The sequence below is a fragment of the Mustela putorius genome, unplaced genomic scaffold (assembly GCF_011764305.1).
Source record: "Mustela putorius furo isolate JIRA1106 unplaced genomic scaffold, ASM1176430v1.1 tig00003853_pilon_pilon_pilon, whole genome shotgun sequence".
Lineage (NCBI taxonomy): Eukaryota > Metazoa > Chordata > Mammalia > Carnivora > Mustelidae > Mustela > Mustela putorius.
Window position 1 is genome coordinate 24,716,601 of NW_025422005.1, and position 17,508 is coordinate 24,734,108.

General features: G+C 54.5%; 1 protein-coding gene across 6 annotated transcripts in view; it reads left to right on the forward strand.

Moving 5' to 3' along the window:
* Positions 1 to 2,897: 2,897 nt before the first annotated feature.
* The window catches only part of ZNF362 (zinc finger protein 362), a 38,955-nt gene continuing 24,344 nt past the window's right edge, over positions 2,898 to 17,508 (forward strand). The window contains exons 1-2 of one of the 6 annotated variants that reach the window (XM_045064157.1): positions 2,898 to 3,153; positions 16,231 to 16,356. In XM_045064157.1, the coding sequence (XP_044920092.1) occupies positions 16,319 to 16,356 (38 nt within the window). In that variant the 5' untranslated portion in view covers positions 2,898 to 3,153; positions 16,231 to 16,318. The other 5 variants (XM_045064159.1, XM_045064158.1, XM_045064160.1 and 2 more) reach the window with 5 other exon arrangements.

Here is a 17,508-nt window from a genome sequence, read left to right on the forward strand (position 1 = left end):
AAAGTGCCTCTTGTAGAGGCATTCATGTAGAGGATCTAAAACAGCTTCAGGGAGGAAGTGATGTTTGAGCCAAGCCTTGACAAGTGGGTGTTCTACAGAGACTTAAGAGATGGGGAGAAAAGGACCGAAGGTCCCAGGCAGACGTGAATAGCAGCATGTGCAAAGTCCTTAGAAGGGAGATGGCCAGGTCCATGATGGCACCCCACCTTGATTGGCTGGAGCATAGCTTTCCAGCTGGTTAGACAGGAGGTTAGTGAGGCAGAGATGGACCACACTGTGGTACCTTCTGCCCATAATCCCTTATAAAGACCCCAGCTCAGCAATCAAAGCCTTCAGGATTCTGTCTCCCATCACCCTCTCCACTCTAAACTCCAGTGCTTTTACATGTGTTATTCCAAGCACCTATAATTACAGTGATGGTGATAGTAGTAACATAATAACATTTGTTGGGCCCTTAGAATGTGCTAGATGCTGAGTCAAGCATCATTTCATTGTACAACAACATCAACAATGATGTGGGTTAGTATACTTTTTAAGGATTTTTTTTCTTAGTAGTAGACTTTATTGGAACAGTTTTAGATTGACAGAAAAAAGGAGCAGATACTATAGAGAATCCCCAAATATCCCTCCCCCAGTTTTCCCTATTGATAACATCTTAAGTTAGTGCGTTTGTTATATTTTGTTATAATTACTGATGAATATTTTATTGATGCATTATTATTAACTAAAATATGTAGTTTATTAAGATTTCCTTAGTTTTTACCTAATGTCTTTTTTTCTGATCCAAGATCCTACCTAGGCTACCACAGTATATTTAGCTGTTCTGTCTCTGTAGGCTCCTCTGGGCTTTCACAGGGTCTCAGACTTACTTTGTGATGACCTCAACCGTTTCGATGAGTATTGGTTGAACATCCTTTAAGTTGTTCCACCATATGAGTTGGTCTGATGTTTTTCTCATGACAAGACTGGTGTTGTAGATTATTGGGAGAAAGACAGTAGAGGTAAAGTGCCACTTTTATCACATAATATCAATATCACATAATATCAGGTACCTACTGAAAATGTGGTTTGTGACTATTGATGTTAGCCTTGATCCCCCAGCTAAGGTAGTAGCTGTCAGGTTCCCGCCTGTGAAGTTACTCTTTTTGCCCTCCCTTTCTGTACTGTACACTTGGGAAGAAAGTCATTAGGTGCAGCCCATGCCTAAAGAGCCTAGAGTTTGCTCCCCCTCCTTGAATATCTCCATAAACTATTTTGAATTCTTTTGCAAGAAAGATTTGTCTCCTTTCCCATTTATTTTTATCTCAGTGAGCTCCTCAACAGGGGGTTAATACTTTTCCCATCCCCTAGAAACTGGAGGGGAAACTTCCTCCCCTGGCTCACCCCAGATCCAATTTCCAAAGCCCTTCTCCACCCCCAGAGAAGAGTGGCCTCCTCTGTGTCCTCCCCGCCCCATCCCTTCCCTGCCCCTTCTCCGTACTTTGTAATGCCAACTAATTCCGGCCACACTACGATTTGTGCCCTGCTCTGTGCTGGCGCTGTGCTTGGGGCTTGAAAGCAAATGGCCTAAGTAGGCCCTTTCTTCCAGTTGCTCTTAGTCTCCACGTCCTGTGCAAGACTGGACTCCCCTTGGGGGCAGGAACTTCGTGCAACTTGTTCATAGCTGGGTTTTCAGCCAATCAGCACAGCGTGGGATCGTAGGTCCTCGATCACTATTTACCCAATTGGGGAATGCTTCCGGGAGGACCAGCAAACACTGGCAGGTGATTATGTGTGTGTGTGTGTGTGTGTGTGTGTGCCTGTGTGTGTGTGTGTGTGTGTGTGTGTGTGTGTCTCCTTCCCTGGGGACTGGGAACTCCCTGAGGGTAAGGCCAGCTTGGATTCTTCTGGCCTAGAGGCTGGGTGGCAGTAAGTGACACAGAAGTCTGAGTCGGTGAAAGGACCCAGGGCCGGGCCGTCTCCTCAGGTAGAAGTGAAGTTTGGAAGCGGACACAGCCCGGGAGGCCGAAACCGAAGGACTTGGTGACTGATTGGCTGGGGAGGGTGAGGCGGGAGGAGGAGTCACACGCAGATGGCTCTGAGGTCTGGAGCTGGGGACAGCCGGTGCCACCTCTGATAGACTCTGTGAGAGGAGCCGCTGACAGTCTTAGGCGGCTCCACCCTTTAGGGGCTCGGGCCTAGGGCCAGGGACGCCGGGAGCCTACAGAGGGAGGGGTGGCCTGGCCTGTACAAACTTCTGCCCCCATCTCCATGTCCTCGCCTTAACAACAACAACAAAAAATCTCAGCCTGGATTTTGAGCACGGTCGTTGGTTACCAGGTGTGGGGACCCATTCCGGGGGTCCCCTCCTGTCTGCCATCTGCGCAGGAGACCCCCCCACCCCAAGGGCAGCCTGGTCCCGCCGGACCCGGGTCCCCAGCCCGCCATCGCCGCGAGGAGGGGGCGGCGAGGCGGTGGCCCGGCCTGGGCGGGACAATGGCCGCGGCCGCCGGGGCCCCGGGAGCCCCCGCGCTGGGGAAGGGGCTGGCCTAGGGCCCGGCGCCGGTGCCCTCCCCACGCGGCTCGGGCGGGCGGAGGGGGGCGAGGAGTTCCTTTGTGGCTCTGCCTCGGGCGCGGCGCGGGCGGGGGGCGCGGCGCAACTTTGCCAGGCGGCGGCGGCGGCGGCGGCGGCGGCGGCGGCGAGCGCGAGACGAGGCCCCGGGGCCCAAGCGGGGCCCCCAGCGCGCGGCCCGCCCCCGCCCCCCGCCCCGCGCCCGGCCCCCTCCCCTCGCGCGCCGTCGCCCGCGCCCGGCGCTGCCCACTCGCGGGAGCCCCCGGGGCCGGACGGGCTGCGCAGCCGGAGAGGCGGGGGCCCGACGCGGCCCCCCCTCCCCCCCGGAGCCGGGCGCCTGGCGCGGGGGCTCGCCGAGCGCACGGGGGGCCGCGCGGCGCTGCAGACCCAGCCTCCCGCCGCCGCCGCCGCCGCCGCCGCCGCCGCCTCGGCGCTTGCAGAACCCAGAAGTGAACAGCAGGCGACCCGGAAGGTTTGCGCGCGGCTCCGCACCGAGCCGGAGCCCGAGCCGGAGCCCGGAGCCGGAGCCCCAGCCCGGCCCTGCAAGGGCCGCCGGGCGCGGGGCTGCGGCCGCGTCCCGGAGCCGCCGCCAGCACAGCCAGGTCCGTGCGGGCCCGGGGCGCGCGGGGAGCGGGCCCGGCGGCGGCGGCGGGCGCCCGCCCGAGCGCCCGCCCGCGGGAAAGTTGCGCCGAGTTTCGGGCGGGGGCGCGGGCCGGGCGCGGGCGCTGTCAGCGCGGGCCGGGGCGCTCCGAGGGCCCGGGGCCGCCTGCGCCTCGGGCCCGGCCCGGAGCAGCAGCGGCGGCGGCGGCGGCGGCGGCGGCGGCGACGGCGCGCGGGTAGGAAGTGTCTCCCGCGGCGTGTCTAGGTCTGCTCTCCGAGTGTGTGCGTGTGCGTGTGTGTGTGTGTCTGTGTGCGTGTGTGTGTCTCTCTGTGTGTTTTCTTAAGCCGGGCTATTCAAACCTGCTGCAATTCTCCGGTAAACAATGATTCATGGGGCTTAATGCAAATAAACGGATTGCAAACGGCGCGGTTCGCGCACTTTGCAGCCGGCCCGGTGGAGCGGCCAGTGCCGGATTTCTCCCCTTTTTTGCAGATCTGCAGAATATGGCGTCCCTGTCCTGTTTTAAAAATAAGCCAGGCTGCCATTTTTGTTTTTCTTTTGTCTGAAAATTTTAATAAAACTGTCTGAGAATGTGGGAGAGGCGGCTGGAAGCAGAGGGGGCACCCGAAGGGTTGGCTTTTTTTCCTTTTCTTTGGCGAGAGCCGCGAGCCTTTCGGGGAGGTGAGACACAATGCAATTGCACTTTAAAGAAAAAAAAAAAACGAAGCCGCTGGGTGATTTGGGGGGGAGGGTTGGGAATTTAAAGTTAACTCCAAAAGTTTTCTTTTCTTTTTTTTTTTAAAGCTCTTTTTTTTTCTTTTTTCTTTTTCTTTTTTTCTTTTTTTTTTTTTGGAAGGCGGTGAAATGCCGCGAAAGGATCTCGGTGCCCATTTCTCCCCCCAGCCAACCGCCTTTGCAGGATTTTGGGGAAAAGTTAACTGCCGGTTTCCTCAGAGCTGCGGGGGGCACGTGGAGGGCTGGCGATGGGGACTTGGGGGGACCAGGAAATGTCTTTTGGAAAAGGTTCTATAAAAAAGGCATTGTAAGGAACTAGATCCTCAGATTTGGGAGAGAGGGCTGGCAGTAGGGGCTCTGAGCGGGCCCATGGTTTTCAGCTCAGACCCCGGGCATGAGGAAATAATTCTGCTCTCCCCTGCCCTGCCCTGGAGCAGTGTGTGTGTGGGGAGAGGGGGTGCTGTTTCCTTCATGGGTGGCCGGGGTAGGGGGGTGGCCCCTGTAGGCGGGAATCATGCCCTGGGCCTTGGGGTGGCTTCTAGAGCCCTCAGGCAAATGTGTGTGTGTGTTTGGCAGTTGGTAGTTGGAGAGCCCCTTCTTTGATCTGGTGGGCCTCCTGCCCTCTGGAGGTGGCATCTGGTGGCAGATGCCCCTGGGTGGTGGGCTTTTGTCAGGGTGCGGGCTGGGGGCCCCAGTGGGTCTTGTCTGAGGGGAGGGGTAAGAGAAGGTTGGGGGGAGGTGCGGGTTTGCTAGTCTGAGCCTCTCCCTAGTGGTGCCCTTCTACCCGTTTTTACTACTCCTGCGGGCATCCTGAAGGTTCCTCTGTTGGAGGCAGTTTGTACTTGGGTGAAGTTATTGACGTATCTTGCGGACGGGTCAGAGCCTGCTGGCTTTGAAGGCTGCAGGAGGGTCTTAAGACCAGGCCCAAAGGTCTGGAGTGGCAAGCGCTGTCCAAGGCACCAGGCAGTTGGGCCTGGTCTTTACCTCTTTGGGAAGGTTTGTCCTGGGAGGACCCTGAGCCCTTCTAGCCCCTGTCCCAGCATCTCCTGGAAGGGAGACCCTCTTGTCTCACTCCTGGTTTGTATCCTGGCTCCAAAGGACAATGTGAGCTTCCTGAGAGCAGAGTCAGGGATTGAAGGGTGGGCTGTAGGGGTTCAGGGCTGCAGAACTTGGCGTGCCTGGGCCAGAGGGTACCAAGCTAGGTATTTTTCAGATGCAGAAACAGGTCCAGAGAGGGGAAGTGATTTGCCTAAAGTCACACTGCTCGTTAGAAGGAGAGCTAAGCTAGGGACTCTGATGTTCAGACTCCTACTTCTGGGCTCTCTCCACTGTTCTCTGTGGAGGCCTTGACTCCTAGAAGAGTCTTTCTGGACAGAAGTGGACTGGAATGGGATAGCATGTCCCCCTTCACTGCCCCCACCCCGGCCAGCATAATCCTTCCTTGTGAATGGAATACAGTTTGCCTGTTGGAGTGTGTGCTTATTACCCCGTTAGCCTCCCCCAGACACTTGCTTGTGGTGAAATTGTTGAGGTGGGGATATCTAACCCCATTTCAAAATTTAGGAAACTGAGGTTTGGAGAGGTTAAGCAGTGGCAGAGGAAGACTTAAACACAAGCCCCCCAACTCCTTGTCCAGGCCTTTCTCTAGGTGGACTTTGATGCTTGTAGATAGGGCTTTTCCCCACCTTCGGGTGTTTGGTCTCTCTAATTCTTCTGCTGACCCAGGCACTGTGTAAAAATCTAGAGGCCCCAAACCCTGTAGAATGCCTGAACTGAAAAGGCCCTGAGAGGTCATCTGAGCTCAGAGAGGGGAAGCCACTGGCTTGAAGTCACCCAGCAGTTTGGGTCCCAGCTAGGACCAGAGCCCTGGTCTCCTGTGTCCCTTCCGCTACAAGAAACTCAGAGGTCTGAGAGTGAACCACTCTGCCCTCCGCTAGGCTCCACTGGACCCTGGGGAGCAGTGATTGCTGCTGCTGCTGGTGATTGGTGATGGCTTAGTGGGTGCTGCAGTGACCAACACCTCACAGAGACATGAGTTTGTCTGAGACACTGAGAAATAGGCTATCTGCAGGCTTGGGATATGGAGGCAAGATGGCCCTAGGTGGAGAGGAAGCTGGGGTGTGGGTGAGGTCTGAAGCCGTCCTGGCCCATCCTTCTCTGGGAAGACACTTCCTTGCCCTGCCTCTCTATAAAGCAGAGTCCTTCCCCCACCCCCTTCTTTCCTTCCTTCCTTCCTTTCTTCTTCTAACTAGCCATCAGTTATTCATTCATTGGCTTTCTAGATCATTCCCTTATTCTTTTCATTGTCCATTTGTTAGTTGAGTGGTTAGCCATTTCAGTCATCCATCCCTCTGTCCTTGCATCCATCCAGTCTCCAGCTCACCCAGCACGGGCTGGACAGCCACGCGAGATCCAAGGACAGTCCTCCTGGGCTCTGAAGCCAGCAGGGAAAAAGACTGCAGGTAGGAGGAACACAGCCAGGGCAGTATTTGTGGGTGCCTGCATGAGTCACAGGGGAGGTCTCTTGGTTTGAAAATACTAGAGAGTTAGTTCCACAGACAGTCATGGTGGTAGATCTGGGTCCCGGGACTAAGTCGCATTTGTGGATCGGACTTCACAGTTTGCACCGGGTGGTACATGGCTTATATCACTTTGGGCACGTTCTTCCCTTTTTTGAACCTCAGTTTCTTGATCTTTAAAATGGGCACACTGCAAATCTCTTGTGGGCTCTGGGGTTCATAACAAGAGTACATGGGATAACAAGAGCCCTGGCCAGGCTTGTGGTAGGAGCTCAGAATATACCAACTGAATGATAAGGAATGTTGGTCACCGCCCCAACCCCCACCTTGAGTTTTGAAAACCATCATAATATTTTCAGGGTGAGCCAAGTGATCCGGGGACCCTAGAAGCCCTGCCCTTGCTTGTCATTCCCCTGCTAAAATTCTTCAGATGTTTCCAGGACATTTCGAGGAACAAAAACCCGAAGTCCTTTGTGGAGCCTACAGGGGCCCCTCATGGTCCAGCTGGGCCTACCTGCCCCTCCGCTCCCCTGCCTGTGCCCCCAGGCTCACCCCCTCCAGCTCCAGCAACCGCTTTCTGCACCTTGAATGTACGGATTGTTGGGGGGCCCTTGCATATCCCCTACCTGGAGCTCTCTCCCTCTAGATATGTGCATGGCTGGCACATTCTTGTTTCACCAGTTTCCACTCAGGTCGCCTCCACCGGCGGTGGGTGGTGGCGGGGGACTTCCCTGACCACTTGCCCTGGGATAGCTTCCCGCTCTTGTGACCTGGTCACGCCAGTGCCCTTTCTACTTTGCCTTGCGGCTCTTCTCGGTATCCGGAGCTTTCTCATCGATTTGTTTATTTGCATTTCGTGCCTTTCTACACTGCTGAACCCTCTTCCACCTTACGTGGGCAAGAGGGCAGGTAGTTCCGGCTCCGCCTGGCGAGGGCTTTCGTGGAGCTGGGGTGGCACTGACCCTGGCTGCAGGGCAGTGCCTGGGAGATGAAGGGACCGTGAGCTCTGTCCTCTCCTCCTCTGGGAGGCTCTGGGCTATCGTTAGGAAATAACGAGATGATTAAATCATGGCCTTTAAGAATCACAGTCTCTTCCAATCTCAGACCCTTAGCATCTGAAGGGCTTTCTACCTCAAGACCTTTGACGCTTGGAGTCTTCGTGTGGTCTGATCTAGGATTTAGAAACTTACAGAGGGACCAGCACTGAGTACTTTGTGTCAGGCCATGTTCCAAAAGACTTTATAAACGTTAACATACTGAATTCTCATTGTTTTCATCCCCCTTCCATTTTGCAGATGAGGAAATTGAGGCACAGGGGGATTAGGTAACTTGCCTCAGTTCACAGAGCTCATCAGGGGCATTGCAGGACTCGAACCCGGCACTCTGGGACTCCTTCTTAGAATCCCACAGCCTCGGAGGGGAAGCCCAACCTCAACCGACTCCTGCACAGAGAAGGAATCCCCTTCCCACATCCTTGACAAAAGGGGCCTCTGATCTCAGCCAGGGTGGTGGGGAGTTCCCTCCTCCCCAGGCTCCCCGCCTGTCTTCTTGTCAGACAGTTGTCATTGTCAGAAAGATTTTCTTCACAAAGTGTAAAGTGCTGCACTTGCCCTGTGGATAACATTTAGGGAATGATGTTCGTAGATTCCCGGTGCTTTTGACCTTGTGGTTTCATGGCTTCCGTAGCCTTTTTCTCCCCACTGGGTCGTGAGCTGCTCGAAGGGCAGGCAGCCTTGGTGCGTGGCGCCGAACGTGTGAGTCAGTCAGTGAATATGTGTGTGTCCAGAGCATGATCCCTGCTCCTCCAGTCCCCCGAGCCCTGTGCTGGGTGCTTGCTCTGTGCCGGAGCACTTGGGGACAGAGGACCGTCCTCCCTCCATGGAGCCCCGGGAAAGCCTGTCTCTGTTGGTAGGGCTCAGAGATGATCTAGGCAAACCTCGGTCTGTCCACTGGGGGAATAAAGCAGGAGGGGAAAGGAGCAGGGCTTGTCCAAGGCCACACACACCTTACAGTGCCCATGTCCATGCACACTCACCGTGCACGCCTGCTTTCTTGTCTGCACGCAGGTACACGTGTGCACATGCGTGCCTTACACGGGAGTTACAACTTACATACACACATTCGTTTCCACCCACGAGGACGTAGCCTCCCATCCTGGGCCTCACGCATGATCCCTCACGTCTGCCCTTGCACTCGTGTGTGTGTCCACACCCGGCCGGAGCTCTGCTTCTCGCCTGCTTTCGATGGTATTTCCAGAGCATTTACTCTGTATCGGGCCGCAGGCCTGGGGCTGCAGACAGAGGTGAGAAAGTTGATGTAGCCCCTACCCTCATCCCGGAGACAGACGTTCCACAGGGGAGCCCACGAATGATGACTGATTGCAGGTTTGGGTCAGTGCGAGGAAGGAGAAACTTTTCCGTGATGAGGGCTTCCATATAGCTTCTTGGTGCTGGGTTTACCCTAACGAGTAAGGATCGAGGTGCACGTAGGGCTGGGGTGCTTCTGGGAGGAACTGATGACGAACTGTGACATTTTCCAGGTGAAGGACCATCTGGGCAGAGGGTATGGCCCGGGCAAAGACAGTGAGGCAGGAAATCAAGGAACATGGACAAAGTGATAACCCTGAGACCTGGGGGAGGGGAAGGTGGGTCTGGTCTGGCCAGCCCAGGCCACTGGTAGGTCTTCTGTGACCTGTTTTTACTCCTCCCCACATGTGCACCCCAGGCCCTCCCCACTCCTCTCTCTGACCAGCCCAACCTTCCTGTTGCTGACTTGCCCTGCTCAGGGCCCACTCTGTCTGCCAGCCTCCACCCCGGTCCTCAGCTCTGTCTGACCTACCCTGCAGGCTGCCTGCCTGCTCCCCTCACTCACCCCCGCCAGGGTTCTGAGGTGCATACAGCGTGAGAACCGGCTATGACCACCTGCCAGGGGTTCCCAGCCCCGGACCTTTAGGACCTGTCTAGAAAGCTCCTGGGGGCCAGGCCAGAGCCGGAGTTGACAGTTGGCTCTCCCTTTTGGACTTATCCCAGACTTGGCTCTCTAGCAGTCAGGGAGCAGCCCCTGTGGGTCCTGAAAGCCTCCCGGAGCTGCTGAGTCTCCACCCCCCCCACACCGCCCAGCCCAGTTAACCTCCCTGTTGGCCGGATTTCCCTGTGGATCTTTGGAATGTTGGGAAGGGCTCCCTCATGCCTGAGAGAACCTTCTAACAGAACAGCAGCTAAGGCTTCCAGAGTCTTTCCTACATCAGGCACTGCTCTCCAGACTTGACTTATTTACTCCAAAAGGCAGTGCTGTGGGGACAGCATTGCTGTCCTCTGTTGGGGAACAGTCCCAAGGGCCTGAATTGGGGCTTTGACCTGGACTCTCTTTTACAGAAACTGTACTTTTAACCCCTGATTTGCCGCTTTGTTCCTCAGAGGGTCCAGGAGCCCAGGCTGTGTTTGAGATGCATCTGTTTTTTGTTTGTTTGTTTGTTTCCTTCTTTTCTTTTTTTTAAAGATTTTATTTATTTATTTGACAGAGAGTGTGCGTGAGCACAAGCAGGGGGAGTGGCAGACGGAGAGGGAGAAGGGGAGAAGCAGACTCCTGGCTCGGGAGCCCATCATGGGGCTCAGTCCCCATGACCTGAGCCAGAGGCAGATGCTTAACCCACTGAGCCACCCAGGTGCCCTAGTTGCAACTGGTTTAGGGGAAGAAGCAGGTGCCTGGGTGGCTCAGTCGGTTAAACATCTGGCTCTTGGTCTCACCTCGGGTCTTGATCTCAGGGTCATGAGTTCAAGCCCCGCCTTGGGGGGAGCTCTGCACTAGGCGTGGAGCCTGCCTTAAAAAAAAAAAAAAAGAAAAAGAAAAAGAAAGAAAGTATAGAGGAAGGAGCAATGGCCCAGAGAGGAAATGGACTTGCTAAAGGTCACACAGCAAGCTGGTGGCAGTGGGTTTGAGTTTCCTCTGCCCTCACCAGCTGCCGTGACTGGGCATGAGCCTCTTTCCTGACTCCAAACAAGGAAGAGATTAGGGAAGAAACCAGGAGAGTGGGACCCTCAGGGGCTGGCAGAAGGGGCATCGGGTAAGGGCTTCTTGGGTTCCTGGATCTGTATTTCCTAAGTCATTAAGCTGTTTGTTTATGTTCTTAGCATCTTTCTGAATGTGTTCTGTATTTGGAAATGCTCCCCACGGTGCCTGGCATGAACCGAGTACTCTGTTCCTCTTCTTCTTGTCCGTTCATGCCGGCAGAAGGACTTGCCTGTGAGGATGGGAGCTGGGGGTCCCCAGGGGAAATGGAAGTAGAGAAGTAGAGAAGGGCTTGTGTTCAAAGCCTGCAGAACATTCTCTCAGTCTGAAAAGGGTAACCCGGACCATTCTCTAAATGAGAGCCCTGTGGCTCTCGGAGAGGGTGGTGTCTCTGGGTGGCTGGTGTGGGGGAAAGGGAGGGACAGAGAGGCGAATGGCAGCATCCTAGCTTCCACTGACCAGGGCACGGGTAGCAGCCCTGCTCTTTGCAATTAGTCCCTCCCTCACAACGAGAACTGCCCTTCCAACTCAGCCAGGCTGCGGAAACCCAGCCTAATTGGATCCAGGACCCTCGGGAGGCTCTGTCCTCACAGGAAGTTCCCAGGAGCAAGCTCCCGAGGCTGGCCTGGGTCCTGGGGATGGGGTGGGGCCCAGCAGCTGGGGCTCGGCCCTCTGGGCCGCGTGGAGTAGGGACATGTGGAGGGCAGAGGGATCGTGGGAGGCAGACTTGGAGCACATGGGTGTCTTACAAGCTGGGAAGATGGGGAACCTCAGCTTCTCCCCTTCAGACCGTCTCCTGCCCGTCACTTCCAGGCTGCCCTTCTGGTCACATATTGTCCTGTCAACTGAAAACCTTGACTGTGGCCTTCCCGTGCTCAGAGACCTTCCATGGCCCCCCATGGCCTTTTATCCAAGCACCATAGCCTGGAACTCTGGCCCTTTGTCAACTGCCCCCAGCCACCCTTCCCTCCATCTTCTGCAAATCCCTGCACTATATCCACACCCGACCAAACGTGATGCTTTGTGCATTCCTGCCACTGGACCTTGGCACATGAACTTTTTACCCCCTGGCCTGCCCTTCTCTGGCATCTCTTGACCTCTCTGCTTTCCTCATTAGTAAGTCCCACCTTTGTGAAAGCTTCATGCATCCCTCAGTGGGATGAGCTCATCTTTCCAGGAACGCCCCTACCCCATAGCTCAGATGAGCCCCAGCAGCAATTTGTCACTCTGGGGCAGGGACCATGGTTGAGAACCCTCAGCTACCCTAGGAAGCTAGCAGTTTGCTGTGTCTTTGCACACACTGCCCCTCTGCTGGGGAATGTTGTCCCTCTACCCTTGGCTCTCCTGGCAAACTTCTCAGTCTGTAAGGTGCACGTGGACAGACCCCCTCCTCTCTCAGGGACAGCCCTTCCCTCTTAGTGAATGTTTATTGAGCACCTGGCACGAAGTAGGCATCTGAGCACTTACTACCTGACCAGAGCTTGGCCCTGGGGCCGCATTGGTGGCCCTGTCCTTGTGAATCACGACTGGAGGGATTATCTGGAGCCATGATAGAGAGGCAGCAGAGAAAGCAGGAGGCCGTGGGTGTGCACAACAGGGCAGTCCATTGCATGCTGGAAGAGAATTCGAAGGTGCCCTTTAGCTGAAACCTAGGGGGGAGCCAGGTGAGCTGTGGGGCCAAGTCGGGGTGTGGGATTGTCACTAAGAACCAGACCCAAGCCCTGGTCTCAGGGTGCTCACAGCTACGTGGGGGACTGGGTGGACAAGGAAGCGGGCAGTCCTAGCAGAGTGGAATCAGGGCTGGGGTGGAGGAGATCCAGGAAGCTGGGGGTGCTCAGGGGAAGAGGCCGCAAATACAGCTGTGGAGGGGCTGGTGAGCAAGGAGGCCTCCCCAGGGCTGTGACGCCTGTGCATGGTGGCATGAAAGTGCAACTTGTTTTGGGGGACCTATGGGGGATAGGGTGGGGGAGGCTGTGGGGATGTACTTGCTGGGGATACATGTGGCCTGCAGAGCCTCATTGGCAGAGGCCTCTGGGTGCTGTGCTGGGGATTTGGAACTGTACCCCCAAACTGATGCGAACCCAAGAGAGATTTCACGGAGGCATGAGTGACCTGGGCAGGCTTTGACCTGGTCCTCCCCTCTGAAGCCCCTTCCTGACTCTGTGCTCCTGGCTGGAGTCTGGGGTGGGGCTGGAGGGCTCATGGTGGGACCTAGCAAGCCCCCCACTCTCTCCGAGTTCTTCTCTCCTCCTGGTAAAACTGCAGGGCCTGAGACCAGATTCCTCGTGGATCTGTGGGCAGGGGCTGGGCTGTCCTGCTTGGCTTAAGCTTGCTGAACCTTTAGTTTCATGAAAAATATGCCTTAAGGAAGTCACATAACTACCCTGCAGAAAAGTCAGAGACTAGGGAAGTGAGGTAAACCCAAACCTGCCATTTCTGCTCTCACCCCAAGCCTGAGGCACCATCACTGCTAGCCTTCCGGTTTTTCCTTCCCTCCTTTCAGTAAATGATGTTTATATAGATGTCATTGCCCTGTCTACACATACAGTTTTTAAAAATCTGCTCCCTTCCCCCATCTCCCTGACAACTGCTATATCATGAGTATTTTCTTTTTTTTAAGATTTTATTTATTTATTTGACAGAGAGGGAGATCACAAGTAGGCAGAGAGGCAGGCAGAGAGAGAGGGGGAAGCAGGCTCCACCCCAAGTAGAGAACCCTATGTTGGGGTTGATCCCAGGACCCTGAGATCATGACCTGAGCCGAAGGCAGAGGCCCACTGAGCCACCCAGGAGCCCCTCACGAGTATTTTCTACGTGACTTCAGGGTTGTTCCAATCCTTCCTTCTAACAGATCCAGTGTCAGGTGGAAAGCATGGGCTCTGGAGCCTCACTTTCTGGGTTCCCATTGTACATGCTTGGCTTTGGGCAAGTTACCGAATTTCTCCTTGTTTCAGTTCCGGGTAAGGTTGATATGAGTGTTGAATGAGTCATGACAGTGCCAGTAAACATTGGCTATTAATGATTGCAGACCACGTCTCTGTGTACCATGACTTACAGAGCCATCCTCCTATTTAAAATTTTGGCTCTTTCGTTTTTCGTTATTGTAAAAAAAACAAAAAACAAAACAAAAAAAACCCCAAAAAGACAAAAACAAAAAACCTCACTGAAGCAAACCACTCTGTACATAAAACTCTGTCTATATTTGGGTTATTTTCTAGGGATAGATGACCAAGAATGGGATCACGAGGCCAGGAGGTCTGAACATTTTTTTTTTTTGAGTTCTTGACACATTACTACCAGACTGTTTTCAGAAGTGATTGTGTGGTGCCTGGCTGGTGCAGAAGGTAGAGCATGTGACTCTTGATCTCAGGGCTGTGGGTTCAAGCCCCGTATTGGGTGGAGAGGTTACTTAGAAATAAAATCTTGGTGGGGGGCGGGGGAAGAAACGTTTGTTCCAGCTTACAGTCCCACCAATGGCTAGCAGTGCCAGTTTCATCTTACATTCACTAGCATTGGGTATTGTCATTTTCTTCTTTCTTTTTGCTATTTTAAGAGGTGAAGCTCATTTAATTTTCACTGCTTGGGAAGCACAGCCATTTTCTGTGTTGATTAGCAGTTAACCTCCTTTTTGGTCTGCTTGTCCTTATGGAGCACATATAGCCCCTTCTCAGCTCACTTAGGAAGGTAGGGCTTAGATCTAGGAAATAAGGAACAGAGCGACACCGGGGACAGTATAGTGCCAGGATGAGGGAGAGGACTTTCCTCTATCCAGGCCATGACCCTTTCAGTTCCCTCCATCTAGTGCATTCATTCATTCATTCATTCAAACATTTATCAGATACTGTGCAGGGCTTAAAAGACAAATTACTCAGTGTGCCTGACAATAGAGATGGGCAAGAAAACAGACAGAAAATAGGGGGATCCGTGCTCTGATGATGGATATGCAGGGCACAAAGGGAACAAAGGAGAGGCAACTGACACAGCCTAGGAGGGTGGAGGTGGAGCAGCCCTGGAAGGCTTTCAGGAGGAAGTGGTTCATAAGCTGGAGCTTGAAGATAATTTGGCGTTAGTCAGTGAAGTGGGGAGGATAGAGGGTTCCAGGGAGAGGAGGTAGTCTGAGTGAAGTTTAGGAAATAAAGGAAGTAAAACCCTGGGGGAGCTCTCTGGCTGGCTGGGCAGAGTGTAAGGTGGGAAGAATCACTGACGCCACAGAGGTCAGTGAGGGCCTGATACATAAGGCCCAAGGAGTCCGGGCCTTGTCTGGAGAGAAGTAGGGAGCCATGGAAGGTTTTAAGGAGGTGAATATCGTGATCTGCTTTTGTATTTTTAGAAATCTCACAGCAACTGCAATAGGAGAATGAAACGGGGGCTGTGGGTAGAGGCAGGGAAACCAGTAAAGGGACTCTTGGAGTAGCCAAAGAGGGCTTGGACCAGGGCAGAGGAGGTGGTGGAGACCTTTCCCCACCTTCAAACAGCTCCAAAGTGCACGCCGAATGTTCCATCTGCCAGGTAGCCTTTGCTGACACCCCCTGCCGCCTAGCTGGGTTGTACGAACCCAAAGGATGGGGGGCGTGCGGGGCCTGGCAGCCAGCGGTCAGTTGAGTGCCCACCGTCAGCTGACCCTGGCTTCCGCCTGCGCCGCCATGCCTCCAAGACCCTCCATCTGTTCCCCCTCTGCCCTTGGGCTACCAGCAATTTTCTGTCTTTTCTTTGAGAATAAATTTATTGTTTTCATTATAAAAGCAACCATACGACATTACAGAGAATCGAAATCAGACAAACAAAGACAAAAACCGGATCAGCTCCGGCCACCTCTCCCAGCCCTCCCCCTGGGTGTGGTTCCCTGCAGCTTGCTTTTTCTGACGCAGGTTTTTATTTTTGCCTCCTCGTAATCATAGTGTCCAGACAGTTTTGGGTCCTGCTCTCTCCCATTTGCTTCGTTGGGAGCTCATTCCTCTGTGGCCATGGGGTCTGGGCAAATCTCAGTTTTTAATGCCTGTGAGATGGTCTGGGGACGGGGGTGGGAAAGAGTTGCTGACCCGCATCCTGCTGTCCTCCCCCTGGGCTGCCTGTCCTCTTTGTGTCTGTCTGTCTGTACTGTACCTGGACCTCCCAGGGGCCAGGGCCTGCCACCTGCTGTGCACCTTCCTCGGTGCCCCCTCTCGTACCCTTCCGTGGAGCTTACAAGGCTGCCCTCGGGCCATCTTCCTGGGAAAGGGTCATGGGCAGATCTGGGTTCAAATCTAGACTTGGCTCTGGGACCTCAGGCACATTACTTAACCTCTCTGGGCCTCAGTTTCCTCATATGTATCATAGGTCTATTGCAGTAGTAAAGTAATGGCTGTAAAATCGCCTTAGACAGTTCCTGGCCCGCTGTGAGTGCTCAAGAAAAGGGAGTCGATATTATTTTATTTTTTTATTCTCCAGAGAGTTTCTGAGACCATGTTGGGCTAGGTGCTGGAATGGCAAAGGTGAACGAGCACTAGTTGTAACTGTGAGGAACTCACAGTCTCTCGGGGAAGTCACCCAGGGAAACAGATAGCCACACCAGGTGTGATGGCCCTGTAGTGCTGCACCAGATCTGGGTGGCGTCCTAACTCCATTACTTGCTAGCTGTGTGACTTTGGGCAAGTTGGTCAACCTCTCTGAGCTGCAGTTTCCTCTTCTGTTAAATGCACATCTCACAGGGGCATCGGAAAGACTCAGTGACATGATGCATATGACATACTCAGCACAGTGTCTGGCACGTAGTGAGTGTTGAAATTGACGGTAGCTGCCATTTTATTATTATTGTTATTGTTATTCCCATATACAAGGTGCTGTTGGGAACACAGAGGAAGTGACTGACTGGGGGTTCAGGGAAAGCTCCGTAGAAGAGGGAACACTTGAGCTGGGTCTTGAAGGATGAGTAGAAGTTCACCAAGTGGGAAAGGACACTCTAGGTAAGGAGCCTGTGATTCCAGGTTGAAATCTGTCAATGAGGGGTTTGTTCTTTGGGGGGGACTAAGGCATTATGTTCATCCCAACTTCCTCACGTGCCCTCCCTGCTTCCTTCTGGGTCTGTCCCTGAGGACTCACCCTCCTGCAACAGCGCCCACCTGTGACTCTGTGTCCTGGTGGCTGTGGGTTCCTGCTCTGTGTCCCCATCTGTCCATGTTTGGGACCATAAGTCTGTGTCTGTCACGTGTGTCCAAGTGTGGGGCCGTCTGCATGTTCCTGTGACTGTGTCTGCGGGGGGATTCCGAGGTCCTCCTGGGCCACACGGTGCCGGGGGTGGGGTGGGGGTGAGATGCATGCTTCCTTGGCCTCCAGCTCCAACTGGATAGCCAGGCCTCTTTGATCACTTTCCTCCGAGTCCCAGCTCAGGTCCTCCCCTCTCCCCTCCGTCCCCTTCTCCAGGGGCCTCCTAATGGGTGTCTCCTGCCTCTTCCCCTGGTCTCTCCGGTCCTGTCCACACTCATTAGTCAGTGGAGTCTTTCTAAACCACAGATTCTGCCCCATCACCCACCGCTTTGAGTCCAGACTCCAGGCCTAGGATGTTGTCAGCTTTCCCTGGCTGCTGGCTCCAGCCCCATGTCCCCTCTCCCAGTCCACACGGGAACGCTTAGCTCCTTGCACACGGCGTGTCGCTTCTCACCTCTGGGCCTTTGCTCAGGCTCCTGCTTGTGCCAGCCATGCTCCCCACTCCTTTGTTGCCTGGCTCACTCCCGCTCATCCTTTAAGACCCAAAGCAGGCATCACCTCCACTGGGAAGTCCCCCTGATCCTTTTCTCCATCCTGGGTCAGGCCCCTGGCTCTGGGTTGCTCATCCCTTAACTTGGGGGGCAGGAGCAACTGATTTGCCCCAGATCACACAGCTGGTGAGTTGGAGCCGAGATTTGAACCCAGGTGCATTGGGCTCTAAACAAAGCAGTCTGTTCCATGGTCCAGGTGAGATGATCATAGCTAGGACTCGTGGAGAGGAGTGGGTGGATTTGAGGGAGAATTTGGAAATCCAGTCCCGGGGCAGTGGCTGGTGGTGGATCTGAGCTGGGCAGGGAGGGTTGGGAGGTATAGGGACACGTGTGTCTGTGGCAGGAGCATCTGGCAGATAG